Here is a 13,516-nt window from a genome sequence, read left to right as displayed (position 1 = left end):
TTCAATTGTACCTAAACTGAGGATTTTTTTTTTCTTCACAAATTGTTTATAAAGTGAAGTACACATACTCAGAAAATGCTTAGTTTAAACTTGGGCTCTTGACATTTATTCAGGACATATACATTCTGTACAAAAAGATTTGGTAACCAACTTCTGCACTACAATTAAAATCTTAATTAAAAAAAACAAAACATAACACAAACAAAAACAGCTTTTTTTGAAGCCACACTAACCAATACAGATTAAAACGTAAAACCATGAATTTGGTTGGTTGGAAAGCTCAAATGAACAGCAACTCTCGAAGGCAAAATTGTGGTTTTAGAACGCGCGAAAATAAACTGCACCCGATTCAAATAAAACCGCCTCTCAACGTCTAAACGGAGGATCACTGGGCGATGCCTTCTGAACTCCATCCCCCAGCATGCTCCGCTTCCCAGGAGGACTTTGTGGTGTAACCCCGTGTGGCACTGCGGCTCGGACAGGGGGACTCTGAGGTCAGGTAGGAGGGTGAGTGGGCAAGGGGCAGGCAGGGGTTGGGGCCGAGTTTGGGAAATGTTTTCCAGCGCGCACGGTTTAGACACCCAGCGACCGGCGAGGTCTAGAACCAGGCATCCCGGAAGAGGGGACAGTGAGGCAGGTCCCTCCCTCCTTACATTTCCACGAGGGAGAAGGTCTGGGTCCCTGCACTCCCGAGAGAGGGAGGAAGGAAGGCCCGACGCTTTCACTTGAATTTTAGTAAAGTGATTTAAAAGCTGTAGAATGGCGATCAGGCCTTGATAGCGGGTTGCTGCTGGGGCCTCTTCTGGGCCAGAATACAGCGTTTGCTGCTCTTCTCTCCGGTCAGGTTTTGCAACGATGCCGGAAGGTCCCGAGCTGCACTTGGCCAGCTGCTACATCAACACGGCGTGCGCGGGCCTCGTCTTCTCGGGCAAGGTGGAGAAGTCGGAGGTGAGCAAGAACCCGGCCGTGCCGTTCGAGAGCGACGAGTACCTGATCTCCGCCACGTCCCGGGGCAAGGAGGTGAAGCTGAGCCTGAGCCCCGTCAAGGAGGAGGACGGCGGCGGCGGCGCCCGGGAGCCCATGGACATCGTCTTCCGCTTCGGCATGTCGGGCTACTTCACGCTGAGCCCCGCGGCCCAGCTGCCCAAGCACGCGCACCTGCGCTTCTACACCCGCGAGAGCCCGCGGCGCGCGCTCTGCTTCGTGGACACGCGGCGCTTCGGGAGCTGGGAAGCCCTCGGCACGTGGCAGCCCGAACGGGGGCCCTGCGTGATGCTGGAGTACGCGAAATTCAGGTACCCGGGGGGGGGGCTTTAAAGGCAGGGCAGCTTTTCCGTGTGCAGCCGTCTCCAGCGTTGCGTTCTGCGGGATCAAAACAGGGCAGGGAGGAATGGCAGAACTATCTAATTACAGATGGGAGGGGAGACGAATGCCAGAGATCTGGTGCTCGGTCCTGTACCGGACTCTGCAGAATTCCTGAGCTGCATTAATGAAGGAAATAGGTGGAAATATTTGGTTTATGCTGTGGGAAGAGAGGTTTGGGCAGGGTATAGTCAGCTTCAGCCATGTGAGTACTTATCCCTGGGGTGGCACTTTTTGCACATGCACACAAATGCCCAAACTGGAGACAGTTCCGAGAGGAGCTATGACAATGGTGCAGAATCTGCACCAAAAGTCCTGTAAAATGAGCTGAGAGTAGAAGAATATCATTGCTTGCTTTGTTGCGCTTTTCCTCGTCTGTTACAGACTTGGACAATTATGGCCTTCCATCCACTTCAGTAGTGGCAGGCCCTGGCTTTCTAAACAAAGTAAGGCACTTCTAAGAAAGGGGCACCCTCTCTTTCATCCCTATGGCCCTCTTTTCTAACTGCTGCTCAGCGTGAGCGTCAGTGTCCAAAAAGCGAGATAAGGAGATATTTCTTTATAGAGAGGCTGGTGGGTGCATGGAATGGCCCCCCCAGGGGAGGTGGTAGTGTCAAAAACAGTATTGGAATAGGCTGAGACTTGTGTTAAACTGTTCTGCTGCTTTGCTGGACGTGACGTGTGGTGCAAGCCATGAGAAGGTTCAAGGTGTCGCACTCTGCTTTATTGCTTCAGGGAGAATGTACTGAGCAACCTGGCGGAGAAGGCCTTCGACCGGCCCATCTGTGAAGTGCTGATCAACCAGAAGTACTTCAATGGCATCGGCAACTACCTCCGGGCTGAAATTTTGTACAGGTGAGACGGGAGGGGGGGGTCAGAGACCGCTGGAAATGAATCAGCTGCAGTAGCATTAAGTGCAAAGAAGTTACTGACCTGCAGGAAGAAAACTGCTGGCCAGCACAAAAATGCGGTAAATATTTTAAATAAATAAGCAATGCTTGCGACCAGATGCGCAGTTCGAATTTACTGCCTCTGATACGTGAGAGTGTACACCAGCTGCAGTGACTCTTAACGCCGCCCATGATCTGGGTAGGGTTGCCAACATTCAGCTTTAAAAATTCCGAACATTTGGACGCGTGGTGTGTAATTTTCACCTCTGTCCTTCCACAAGCCTATTTAACTGCCTTATTACTAGAAAACTGTGCACAAATCAAGGTACAACCAAATGATCCCAAATATAAAAACTATAATTAGAAAATCTATAATCAGAAAAACTATAATTAACAACCATCACCTTTAGGAAAACTTTTTTTTATTTATCACCCCTTTACCCACTGCTGCCTCCCAGACATAGTGAAAAGGTATTAGGTGCCCAAGGCTTACAGCCTTGTTACCCCTCCCCCCCAGCCCTCCTCACATACTCAATTACAAATTATGCAGTTATTGTAACAGATTTCACATGAAAAAGGACACTCAAAGTACAGGCGTGAGGGGAAACTATCACATGTATATTATATTTACATGTATTACTGTGGTACCAACCAGAAAACCTGCAAAAAAGATACTTGGAACCCATGTGTTGAGTGTGGGCTTAGCTGCCAGAAAGCCATGAGTAAACTGAATTAATTACAATTACAATATAGTACACCTCTCAAACCAAAACAGCACTAGCTGCCAGCACTCAAACAGTAAAACCCCTAACCTAAGAAAAGACGACACTGCAAATATTACACCAGGCCCTAAAACACCAGTACAGCTCCTATTAGGAAAACAGAACAAGTCTGGCTGCTATAGATTCCTATTCAGAAAGTGCACAATATCAGACTACCTTAACTCGTTTACATATGCAGAACACAGACACACCCTCACCAAATACAGAATCGAGACCAGACACATGCAAACAAAAACTGAACTGGAAACAGCCAGACTCCATGCAGTGCAACTATGGAAAAACAGAAATATCACCATTCCTTATAAAATAGCAAACAAAATCAAGAAATATAAACCATCAATCATAACAGTACAACTATACTAATAAAATGAATATGTATTTCAAAACATCTACTGAATAGCACATTCAGTCATTAAAAACTAATTTAAAACTATTCCAAATAGCAATAACATATTTCAAATCATTAGATATATGAAATAACCCCAATAAATTAAAACTAATATGGGTTAAAAAAAAAAAAATCTCCCACGTGTCATGTGCCTGTCTGAGGGAGGACGGGAGCAGAGGGGAGAGCGAGTCTGCCGCGGTCTAGGATGAATCTTGCTGAGAAGCTCTGGGCTAGGTAACAGTTGGGAGGTTAAGGTACCACTGCCAATATATCAATACAAGCCGTAAAGCCCGTTAAAACGGGCTACATCCCTCTGTCTCTCACCTCCCCCTCATTCTCTCTCCCCTCACTCTTCACCACCCCCCTCCCCCACCCACTCCTCTCCACCCTCCCTCTCCTCTCACTCAGTCCCCCCTCTCCCTCACTCCCTCCCACTCAGTCCCCCCCTCCCACTCACTCAGTCCCCCTCTCCCTCCCTCCCTCCACCCACCTCCATTTCCTCCCGGCGCCGTAAGCGCGACTTCCCGCAACCCTCACCCGGCTCCATTAACTCCTCCCGCTCCTGCCGGCAGATCTCGGGGGGGGGGGGTGTCACTCCCGCGCGCGCGGCAGTGACCCCCCCGAGATCTGCCGGCAGATCTGGGGAGGAGAAGTAGCGGCACCGCGCGCGCGCGGTGCCGCTACTTCTCCTCCCGCTCCTGCCGGCAGATCTCGGTGGGGGGGGCGCGGGAGTGACACCCCCCCCCGAGATCTGCCGGCAGATCTGGGGAGGAGAAGCAGCGGCACCGCGCGCGCGCGCGCGGCGCCGCTGCTTCTCCTCCCGCTCCTGCGGCCCCACCGCCATTTTTTTTTGATCGACATCCTTGCCCGCACATGCGCAGTAGAGCTGCGCTCTACTGCGCATTTGCGGGCCGTCGGTCACAGGCCATTTATAAGGTAGATATATGTATCTGTTGTGCTGGACTGGCGGGTTAAAATCCGGGTGATTTCTGGAGATCTCAACCCTCTGTCTGGCTTCCAGATGCTGCCTTTAAATTCAGTACTGTCCAGGGAAAATCCAGACAGTTGGCCAACCCTATGTCCGAACCCTGCTCCAGGTGTCCTTGTGGCTCCGCTTGCGTTTTTGAAAAGCACAATGCTGCAAATGGTCTCTTTTGGCCTGGCAGCTTCCTTCTGCCACGTCTCCATTCACAACTACCCTGGGTGATTTTCCCTGTTTTTAATTTCTCCTCCCCCCCACCCATCTCAGCAGAAGTCCTCTTTCAGGGGCTTAAACTAACCTGACCTCTGTCCAGCCTCTGGCCGTTGCTATGGAGGGATGACTGTGACCACAGTCAGCCGAGAGAGGAGAACTGAAGCCAGGGCCTCCTGCCTCAGAGCCCGGAAAACTCCTTTTAACAGAATAGCGCCCTCGCCTTTTTCCTTAGTCCTGGCTAGGCTTGATTTATTTTTCATTAAACAAAAACAAAACACTTAAACCAATAAAGCTAGTCTGTAGTCAACCTGATGATATTCCTTCTCCTCCCTCCCCATTAGTGGCCGGCACGATACCACCTGGAGACGGTGCCCAAAAATTGGGTTAAAGGAAATGGAGAGGGTTGGGAGGGCACGGTGGCTGACGTGGAGCGAGAGCACGGCTGCAGGGGCTCTGGAGGAAGTCGAGCCTGGAGTTTGATGGTGCGCGCTGAAAACGAGTGCCCGGCTTCCTAACGTGCGAGCGGTCGCGTCCCCTGGGCGCCCGATGCAGTATTTAAATGAGGGGATGCGTTAAAAAAAAAAAAAAAGGTGCGTTAGGGGGAGACCTGTGTATCCGCAGCGAGCGGTGGTATCGGGCGTCCGTTTTTATTCCGCCTCTTCAGGCTGTTTTGCTAGTTTGCTGAAGTGTTGTATATTAAGCACTCCTGGCTAAATTGCGCGGCCATAAGAAACATTATTATTTTTTTTCAGTCAAACCAATAAACTTTTATTTGTCTCCACTGCAAGCAGTAAATTAGTGTCCCAATGATACTAAGTTGGAGGACACAGAGGATTGTATTTTTTACTTTCTCATGAGCCCTTGACTCGCACACCTCCGGATCTGGAGTTCATTTTCCGTGTTAAAAAGTCTGCATTGGGCGCCCAGCGGTTTTCTGCATCGGGGGGGGGGGAGGGGGGGATAAAAGCTAATAGCCTCATCCGCGTGGAATTTACATGAGATGAGTGCTGTCAGCTACGCATTGGATGCGCTAATTGCCTCCGGTGCTGGTCTAGCGAGTCCAAGGCGTAAATCTGTGTGCGCTTTATTGCCTCGGCCCCTCTGTCTCTCTGCTGTTGTGATGAAGAGAAAAGGGAAAATTAAGAATTTACCCTAATGAAACCTCTGCAACGCTCTCTGGCCCTGTGGCTTGCATTGCTTGCAGCTTCCAGTGCTCCCTGGGGGTGGGGGGAGCCATATCTAGAGGGGCTACAGTTCAGCAGGTTTTTTTTCTTTGAGTATGTTTTCTTTTCTGATTGTAAAACATTTCCAGCTACGATTTTCGTGCTCAAGTAGTGTTTCTTAGCAGACGTTGTGCTATATAATAGAATAAAATAAATACAGGACGTCCTGGATGTGGAAGACGCTTCGCGTTACGTTTCTAAATTGACACCTATTATCCCGTTTACAACGCTTGTTTTGACTTTGGTGCCCGAGTGTCTCCCAGAGGGCGCGCACCGATGTGCTGAGAGGCCCGGTGACACGACGTCAGTAGGACGAGTACCAGGAATTTCCTCTCCTGAAAGCCGTGTTGGGGTGCAGTGTCCTGTAGGCATGCCCTTGGCGTTTTCCTGCTTTTTGCAGTACTGTGTATGACTATATTCCGGGTTATTGTGGCCCTGGTGCCGGAACCGGTTCCCTATTTGTAACCTTGCTCTTATGGAACAATCACTTTTGACGTGAAACACAGTTTTCAGGAATCGGGTTTAGTCTGAGGGCTTCTGATAAAAGAAACTGCTCCGCTGCTAATTAAAATCACCAGTGAGGATGAAGCATAGGAGGAGACTTCTCAAAAGCCGCTTACTGGAGTAAACGAGTGGTCTGGAACTTGCTCAGCCTTACCCCAGCTAAAGGCATCTGCAGGGTCCCCACAGCACTCGAACTTTCAGCGGGTCAAGGGGAGGCATCCCCCGTGTTTGGGGGCCGGGTTAGGAAGCAGCGCACGTGCATTGCATTTTCAAATGCATTCATGCTATTTCCATCCAGATAAAGCCCCCACAAAGGTGCGAAGTCAACGCGCCAGTTTTCCCGTTTGAAAATGTGTACAAAGTATTCTATGAATTATCTCCAAGATGTGCATAATGTCAATACAGTTTTGCTTAATTTTTTTAATCGGGTGACTGCGGGTCATGTGATACAGCGGGACCATATATTGTAGGATTTCAGAGCACGCCCCAGGCTCATGGTGGTGGGAGTGGGCTGGGGAAGCAAGGGAGGGGTGAGGACCTTCTGCATTTAGGGAACACATCAGAGTTTGAGTTGGCAGCGCAGCCAGAGTACGCGGTGATGTCATCAGGCATTGTTAATGTTCCCTTCGCTATTTGCTGGTGCCTTATTGTAAGCAATATAAGGGTATACGTAGCTGGGAGGAGACTGCCTGCTCCCATCCCCGTTCCTCTCAGGGGGGATACTGGCCATGCTTAGGAAACTTACCACATATTACCTTTATATATGATCCAAAAAGTCTAGGAAAGGACACCTGTTTGTCTCAGAATAAGACTGCTTTATTTTCAGACATTTCAGGCTTAGCAGTTAGCATAAAATAAACCCAGGCTTATACTGAGGAAAGCGCTGCATCATTAGTACACATAAACATATCAGAAATATTAACTTGAAGCAGTCTCTGAGGAGGCAGTCTCTGCCAAAGGGAGAAGACATTCTTGGCCCTAGTCGCTTGCTGGGTTAAGGCTGGTCTGAGCCCTGGAGAAGAGAAAGACAAACCGCCAGGTAACGGGCAGGACCTTAGGACACAGGAGCTATTCTGCTTCACCACAAGGAGGGGCAGAGATGATGCTTCAGGCCTCTTCTGCCGGTCGTCTCTCCCCTGCTGCTTTTAACAGCCCAGGCTTGCATATGTAAACACCTCATGCATAGTCAAACAGAGGGGCGGATGGCGTTGTTTCTTCATTTCAGACTGCTGGGAGGGGTTACTGCTCCTGCTGTGTGGCGACCCTGGTCTGGGGTTCAGTCTTGCTGCGGTAACCTCATGACCAGCCCTGCCCTGCTGTGTCAGCACTTTTCTGTACACTGACCTGTTGGATAAAACTCGCCCTTTGGATAGGCTGTTTTTAGTTTCTGGGCAGATTTGTTGTTTCACGTCTCTGACCTGTCCCTGTCTTGGGGCAGCTTACTCATTATTTGTGGGGAAAAAAGCTATAGCCCTTGTTAAACAGGAAGATTAGATAACCTGGGCACGTGTTGTCATTATGGTCAAAAGATCCTCATCTTGTTTTTCTGTTGAAACATATCTATCAGCGTCCCTTATAGGAAGTCTCTGTCCCTCTTGCCGAGTTAATAATCATATTTGGTTGCATACAGTAGTGAAACATCTGATACCTCCTACATTATGATGTCACCTTATGGCTTCCTATGAGACTAGCTGACAAATCACAATTGACTTTTTTTCCCCAGCTATTTTATAAAGTAATTGAATTATTTTTCAGCACCAGGAAATGACTGAATACAAGAATAAACCACTAGCAGCTACTTCCCACAGCAGATGAGTTTACTAAATGTATACAATCAGGGAGAAGGGATGAGTCCTTGCAATATCTGCCGACCACCTGTTCTTAAGGCAATTGGGACTACATTTTCCAGAAGGCAGTGAGGACACAAGTGGTTGTCTGCTCCTGATGACCCAGAAGACCCTGCTTTTCTGTTTGGGGACCTGGGATGCATGTGACATCTGATGACAAACTGCATGTTCCCTGTACGTACCAGGATCAGTCCAGACTCCTGGGTTTTGCCCCCCCTCTAGCAGATGGAGACAGAAGTTTATAAACATATAGGCTGGTGCCACCTACAGTCTGGCAGTATTCTTCTGTCTCCTAGCAGGTGGAGAGGGTGCAAAATCCTACAGTCTGTTGAGGGCCTAGTTTATTAGGTGTTGTAAAAAAAAAAAAAAAAAAAAAAAAAAAGGACTTTTGTGGTAGGACGGTAGGTGTTTTTCTTTGTTTGTGCTCTGGGAAGGGACCGCAGAGGCTTGCCTGCTGGTCCCAATCCCCGCCTCCCAGGGGAAGGTATTGTCCTGAGGGGACCGTTCCTCCTGGTAGAGGCCGCCGAGGAGTGGGGGAGCCCCACGTACCGGCTTGACAGGGCTGGGGGTGATACCGGGGGTCCCGGCTCACTCCCCCCAGCCGGATCCGGATCCGAGGTAAGCAGCATATAAAAAAAAAAAAAACAACTTTTGTTTGGCTCTGTGTGTGTGTGTGTGGTGTGCTTGTACCTCGCGGCTGGGGGCTCGGCGATCCGGGAAGGAAAATTTTGTCTTACTTGCTTCTTTTCTCCGATCTCCGCGGCGTTTTTGCACATGCCTCGGCAGGCTTCGTGTCGGGCCTGCGGGTCCGCGGCAGGGCGGCTGTCGCGCGACAGTCTTTGTTCCGCGTGCGTGGGCGGCGGAGAAGGAGGGTCGGCGGTGCCTTCGGCGTCTCGGCGGGGTAGGCAGGACCGCGAGGGTAGCAGCGTTCCCGGAGCGGACGGCTGCGAGTTCGTCAGGGACGGCGGCCATTTTGCCAGCGTTTTCGGCGGGAACGGCGGCCATTTTCTCAGCGCGGGCAGCACAAGTTAGCGCGGGCCGGCAGACCAGCGCACAGGTGCGGGACCCGCCGCGTTTGTCCCCCCAGAGGGTGTCTGGAAGCGAAGAAGGGCCGTTAGGGTCCAGGTCTCCTGGGGATGATTCCCCCGAGGATGGGGAAGAGGAGGAGGGGTCATCGGACTCCTCATTTAACTCGCGGTTCGTGTTACCTATGCATAAGGCGTTTAAAGCACGCCGCCTGGCTCGGAAGAGAGGTCCGGGGGTCCCCGCTTCTGAGAGCGGAGCGCCAGCGGTCAAGGCCCCAAAATCCAGCACGGGGGGAGGGGGGCTGTCTAGGCCCCGGCCCAGGCCAAGGCCTCTTCGTTCCAGGGGGGCGGAGGGGCCTTCGCTCTCCTCGTCGGAGTCGGAGGCGCTGGCGGATCCGGAGGAGGATCTGGACTGTCCATCCCAGCCCCCGAGGGGGGTGGAGGGGGATGAAGAGCCGGAGCCTAAGGATGCAGGGACACTGCACGCTACAGATGGGGACGATCCGAAGGTATTTCGGTTGTTCCATAGGGATGAGCTAGGGCCCCTCATCCCGGAAATCCTGGGGGAATTGGGAATCCCACTTCCCCAGGTAGAATCTCGTCTGGGTCAGACGGATCCGGTCGTCTTGGGCCTCAGGGGTCCCTCGTCGGCTTTTCCACTACATTTCTCGGCATCGGATTTGATGTTAAAGGAGTGGGATACTCCGGATTTAGGACTCAAGGTAGCTAAAGCTATGGATAAGTTATATCCACTGCCGGAGGACGTGTTGGAGCTTTTGCGCCTGCCAAAACTTGATTCGGCGGTGGCGGCGGTTACCAAAAAGACCACCATCCCGGTAACGGGAGGTACGGCTCTCAAAGATATACAGGATAGGAAGTTAGAGGTTCAACTGAAGCGTATTTTTGAGGTCTCGGCGTTGGGAATCCGGGCCGCGGTTTGTAGTAATTTTTCGTTGCGAGCCGGTTTACGCTGGGCACAGCAGCTGTTGGCGAATGAGTCTCTATCGACGGATGAGGCGAGACAGGCGAGTCGATTGGAGGCGGTCATCGCGTATAGTGCGGACGCCTTTTATGATCTCCTGCGCACTTCGGCACGGACCATGGTCTCGGCGGTAGCGGCGCGGCGACTGTTGTGGCTTCGCCATTGGGCGGCGGATGGTACCTCCAAGGCTAGGTTAGGCTCCCTTCCCTTTAAGGGGAAGTTGCTCTTTGGTAAGGAGTTGGAGGATATCCTGGAATCCTTGGGGGAGAATAAAGCGCACCGTTTACCGGAGGATAGATACCGTTTCCGGGGTGCTCCAGCCGCTCGGCCGCGGTTTCGTGGGGGCCGTAGAACTCGTGCAGCGCGAGGATCGAATTCTTCGTTCCGTCACGGTGCGGCCCGCCAACAATCGTACTCGCAGTCCTTTCGTGGGCGTCGATTCGGCCGTCCGGGGGCCAGTCCGGCTGTGCAGGGCAGTAAGCCAGCACAATGAAGTGAGGCCGGTCCCGTTCCTCGGTTCCCCCGGTTGGAGGCAGGTTAAGCCGGTTTTTAACGAGGAATGGACCAAGATTACGTCGGATCAGTGGGTCCTAGAGGTGATAAAACACGGCTACGCGTTAGATTTTTCGCGCCGTCCGGCTCCAAGTTTTCTGGTGTCCCCTTGCGGGTTTTCAGAAAAGCGCCGGGCGGTGCGGGAGACTCTGGCGCGCTTGCGCGACCTCGGGGCCGTCGTTCCGGTGCCGACCGGCGAACTCCGACAGGGCCGGTATTCCATTTATTTCGTGGTACCCAAGAAGGAGGGGACGTTTCGTCCCATTCTCGACTTGAAGAGTGTCAACAAGTGCCTAAGGGTTCCGCGTTTTCGAATGGAAACTTTGCGGTCCGTGATCGCGTCGGTCAGAAAAGGAGAGTTTATGGCCTCTCTGGACCTCACAGAGGCGTACCTGCACATTGGGATTCGACGGGAGCACCAACGGTTTCTCCGTTTTGCAGTACTGGGGCAACATTACCAGTTTCAAGCGTTGCCATTTGGCCTCGCAACTGCCCCGCGCACGTTCACCAAGATTATGGTGGTGGTGGCGGCGAGACTCCGCCAGGAGGGGCTGTTGGTGCATCCATACTTGGACGATTGGCTGATTCGGGCCAAGTCAAGGACTCTTTGTCAGCTGGCGATTCAGCGGGTGCTTCACCTGTTACGCTCCCTGGGCTGGGTGGTCAACCTGGCCAAGAGTCATCTGGTGCCGTCGCAATCCCTGGAGTATTTGGGGGAGGTGTTCAACACGTGTCAAGGCACGGTGGCCCTAACGCAAGAGCGTATCCTCAAACTACAGGGGCAAATTCGCAGGTTGTTGCGCAAACCGGTCCCAGTGGTCTGGGACTATCTGCAGGTCTTGGGCTCTATGAATTCCACGCTAGAGTTAGTTCCATGGGCGTTTGCGCATATGCGTCCCTTGCAGTCCGCGTTGCTCTCCCGCTGGAGCCCGGTCTCGGAGGAATTTTTCCTCAGCCTGCCATTGACCCAGGACGCCAGAGACAGCTTGCCGTGGTGGCTCTGCCAGGAAAACTTGAGTCGCGGGGTTTCGTTGGAAACTCCGTCGTGGACGGTGGTTACCACGGATGCCAGTCTGCTCGGTTGGGGAGCAGTCTGTCTCGGTCAAGCGGTTCAGGGAACATGGTCGGCTCGGGAGGCGTCGTGGTCCATCAATCGGTTGGAAACTCGAGCGGTGCGATTAGCTCTGGTGAGGTTCCTCCCGCTACTCCGCGGGCGTTCGGTCAGGATTCTGTCGGACAATGCGACCACGGTGGCTTATATCAATCGGCAGGGGGGAACCCGGAGTCAGCCGGTAGCGGCAGAAGCTCGGTCGTTGATGATATGGGCGGAGGCCCATTTGAGCAGTATCGCGGCTTCCCACATAGCCGGGGTGGAAAACGTCCAGGCGGATTTTCTCAGTCGGCATTGGTTAGATCCCGGGGAATGGGAGCTCGCGGAGGACGCCTTCAGGCTCATTTGCGATCGGTGGGGCACACCGGCGGTAGACCTGATGGCCACGTTCCGCAATGCAAAGGCTCCTCGATTCTTCTCTCGTCGACGGGAGACGTTGGCGGAAGGAGTGGATGCACTGGTAGTTCAGTGGCCGAGGGATGTGTTGCTCTACGTGTTTCCTCCGTGGCCGCTTATCGGACGGGTGCTGCGTCGCATAGAGCAGCACCCGGCGGAGGTGATCGTGGTAGCTCCAGAATGGCCAAGGAGGCCCTGGTTCGCGGATCTGGTGAATCTGGCGGTCGAGGGGCCACTTCGGTTTCCGTTTCTGCCGGATCTCCTACATCAGGGGCCCGTTTGTTTCGACCTGGTGCATCGCTTTTGTCTAGCGGCATGGCTTTTGAGAGGCAGCGGTTGAGCTCTAAAGGGTACGCGGCTTCCGTGGTATCCACGCTGTTGCAGTCCCGAAAGAAATCTACGTCTCTGGCGTACGTGCGCGTGTGGCGACTGTTTGAGACTTGGTGTGTGCATCGCGGCACAGCACCTACCCGGGCGACTATCCCAGATATTCTGCTGTTTCTCCAGGATGGGTTGGCTAAGGGCCTGTCCTGTAGTTCTTTGCGGGTGCAAGTGGCAGCGCTAGGATCTTTGCGGGGGCGGGTGCACGGAGTTTCGGTAGCGCAGCATCCGGATGTGGTGCGTTTCCTTCGGGGGGCAAAACAGTTACGCCCTCCGTTTCGTCCTCCGTGTCCGTCTTGGAATTTGAATGTGGTTCTTAAGGCGCTGTGTAAGGCACCGTTTGAGCCTCTGCGGCACGTCACTCTTAAGGACTTGACGCTCAAGGTAGTATTTTTGGTGGCCATGGCATCGGCGAGGCGGATTTCTGAGCTGCAGGCTCTGTCTTGTCGGGAACCTTTTCTGAGGATTTCGGATTCAGGAGTCTCCTTGCGTACTGTGCCGTCTTTTTTACCAAAGGTGGTCTTGTCCTTTCACGTCAATCAGACGGTGGAGTTGCCATCGTTTGGTCAGGTGCAGTCTTCGGATCCCTTGGCTAGGGACCCTGCGGAAGCTGGATGTTCGGCGCGTCTTGTTGCACTATTTGGAGATCACTAATGTGTTCAGAGTCTCCGATCATCTGTTCGTCCTCTATGGTGGTCCCAGGCGAGGTAAAGCGGCCTCCAAGACTACAATTGCTCGTTGGTTGAAGGAAACCATTCGCTCCGCATATTTGTTGGCGGGGAGACCATTACCGGTGGGGCTGAAAGCCCACTCTACTCGCGCCCAGGCTGCATCCTGGGCGGAATGCCAACATATCCCTACAGAGGAGATCTGTAGGG

General features: G+C 52.7%; 1 protein-coding gene across 4 annotated transcripts in view; it reads left to right on the top strand.

The window, feature by feature from the left end:
- Positions 1–111: 111 nt before the first annotated feature.
- Positions 112–13,516, top strand: part of NEIL1 (nei like DNA glycosylase 1) — a 37,350-nt gene continuing 23,945 nt past the window's right edge. The window contains exons 1-3 of one of the 4 annotated variants that reach the window (XM_029575971.1): positions 112–499; positions 845–1,295; positions 2,098–2,217. In XM_029575971.1, the coding sequence (XP_029431831.1) occupies positions 856–1,295; positions 2,098–2,217 (560 nt within the window). In that variant the 5' untranslated portion in view covers positions 112–499; positions 845–855. Of the gene's footprint in view, positions 508–538; positions 1,296–2,097; positions 2,218–13,516 lie in introns of those variants that run through there. The other 3 variants (XM_029575972.1, XM_029575970.1, XM_029575973.1) reach the window with 3 other exon arrangements.

Source organism: Rhinatrema bivittatum, chromosome 13, assembly GCF_901001135.1.
Source record: "Rhinatrema bivittatum chromosome 13, aRhiBiv1.1, whole genome shotgun sequence".
In the NCBI taxonomy this organism is placed as follows: domain Eukaryota; kingdom Metazoa; phylum Chordata; class Amphibia; order Gymnophiona; family Rhinatrematidae; genus Rhinatrema; species Rhinatrema bivittatum.
Note: the sequence above shows the minus strand (reverse complement) of the source record. Positions and strands in the feature narration are given on the sequence as shown.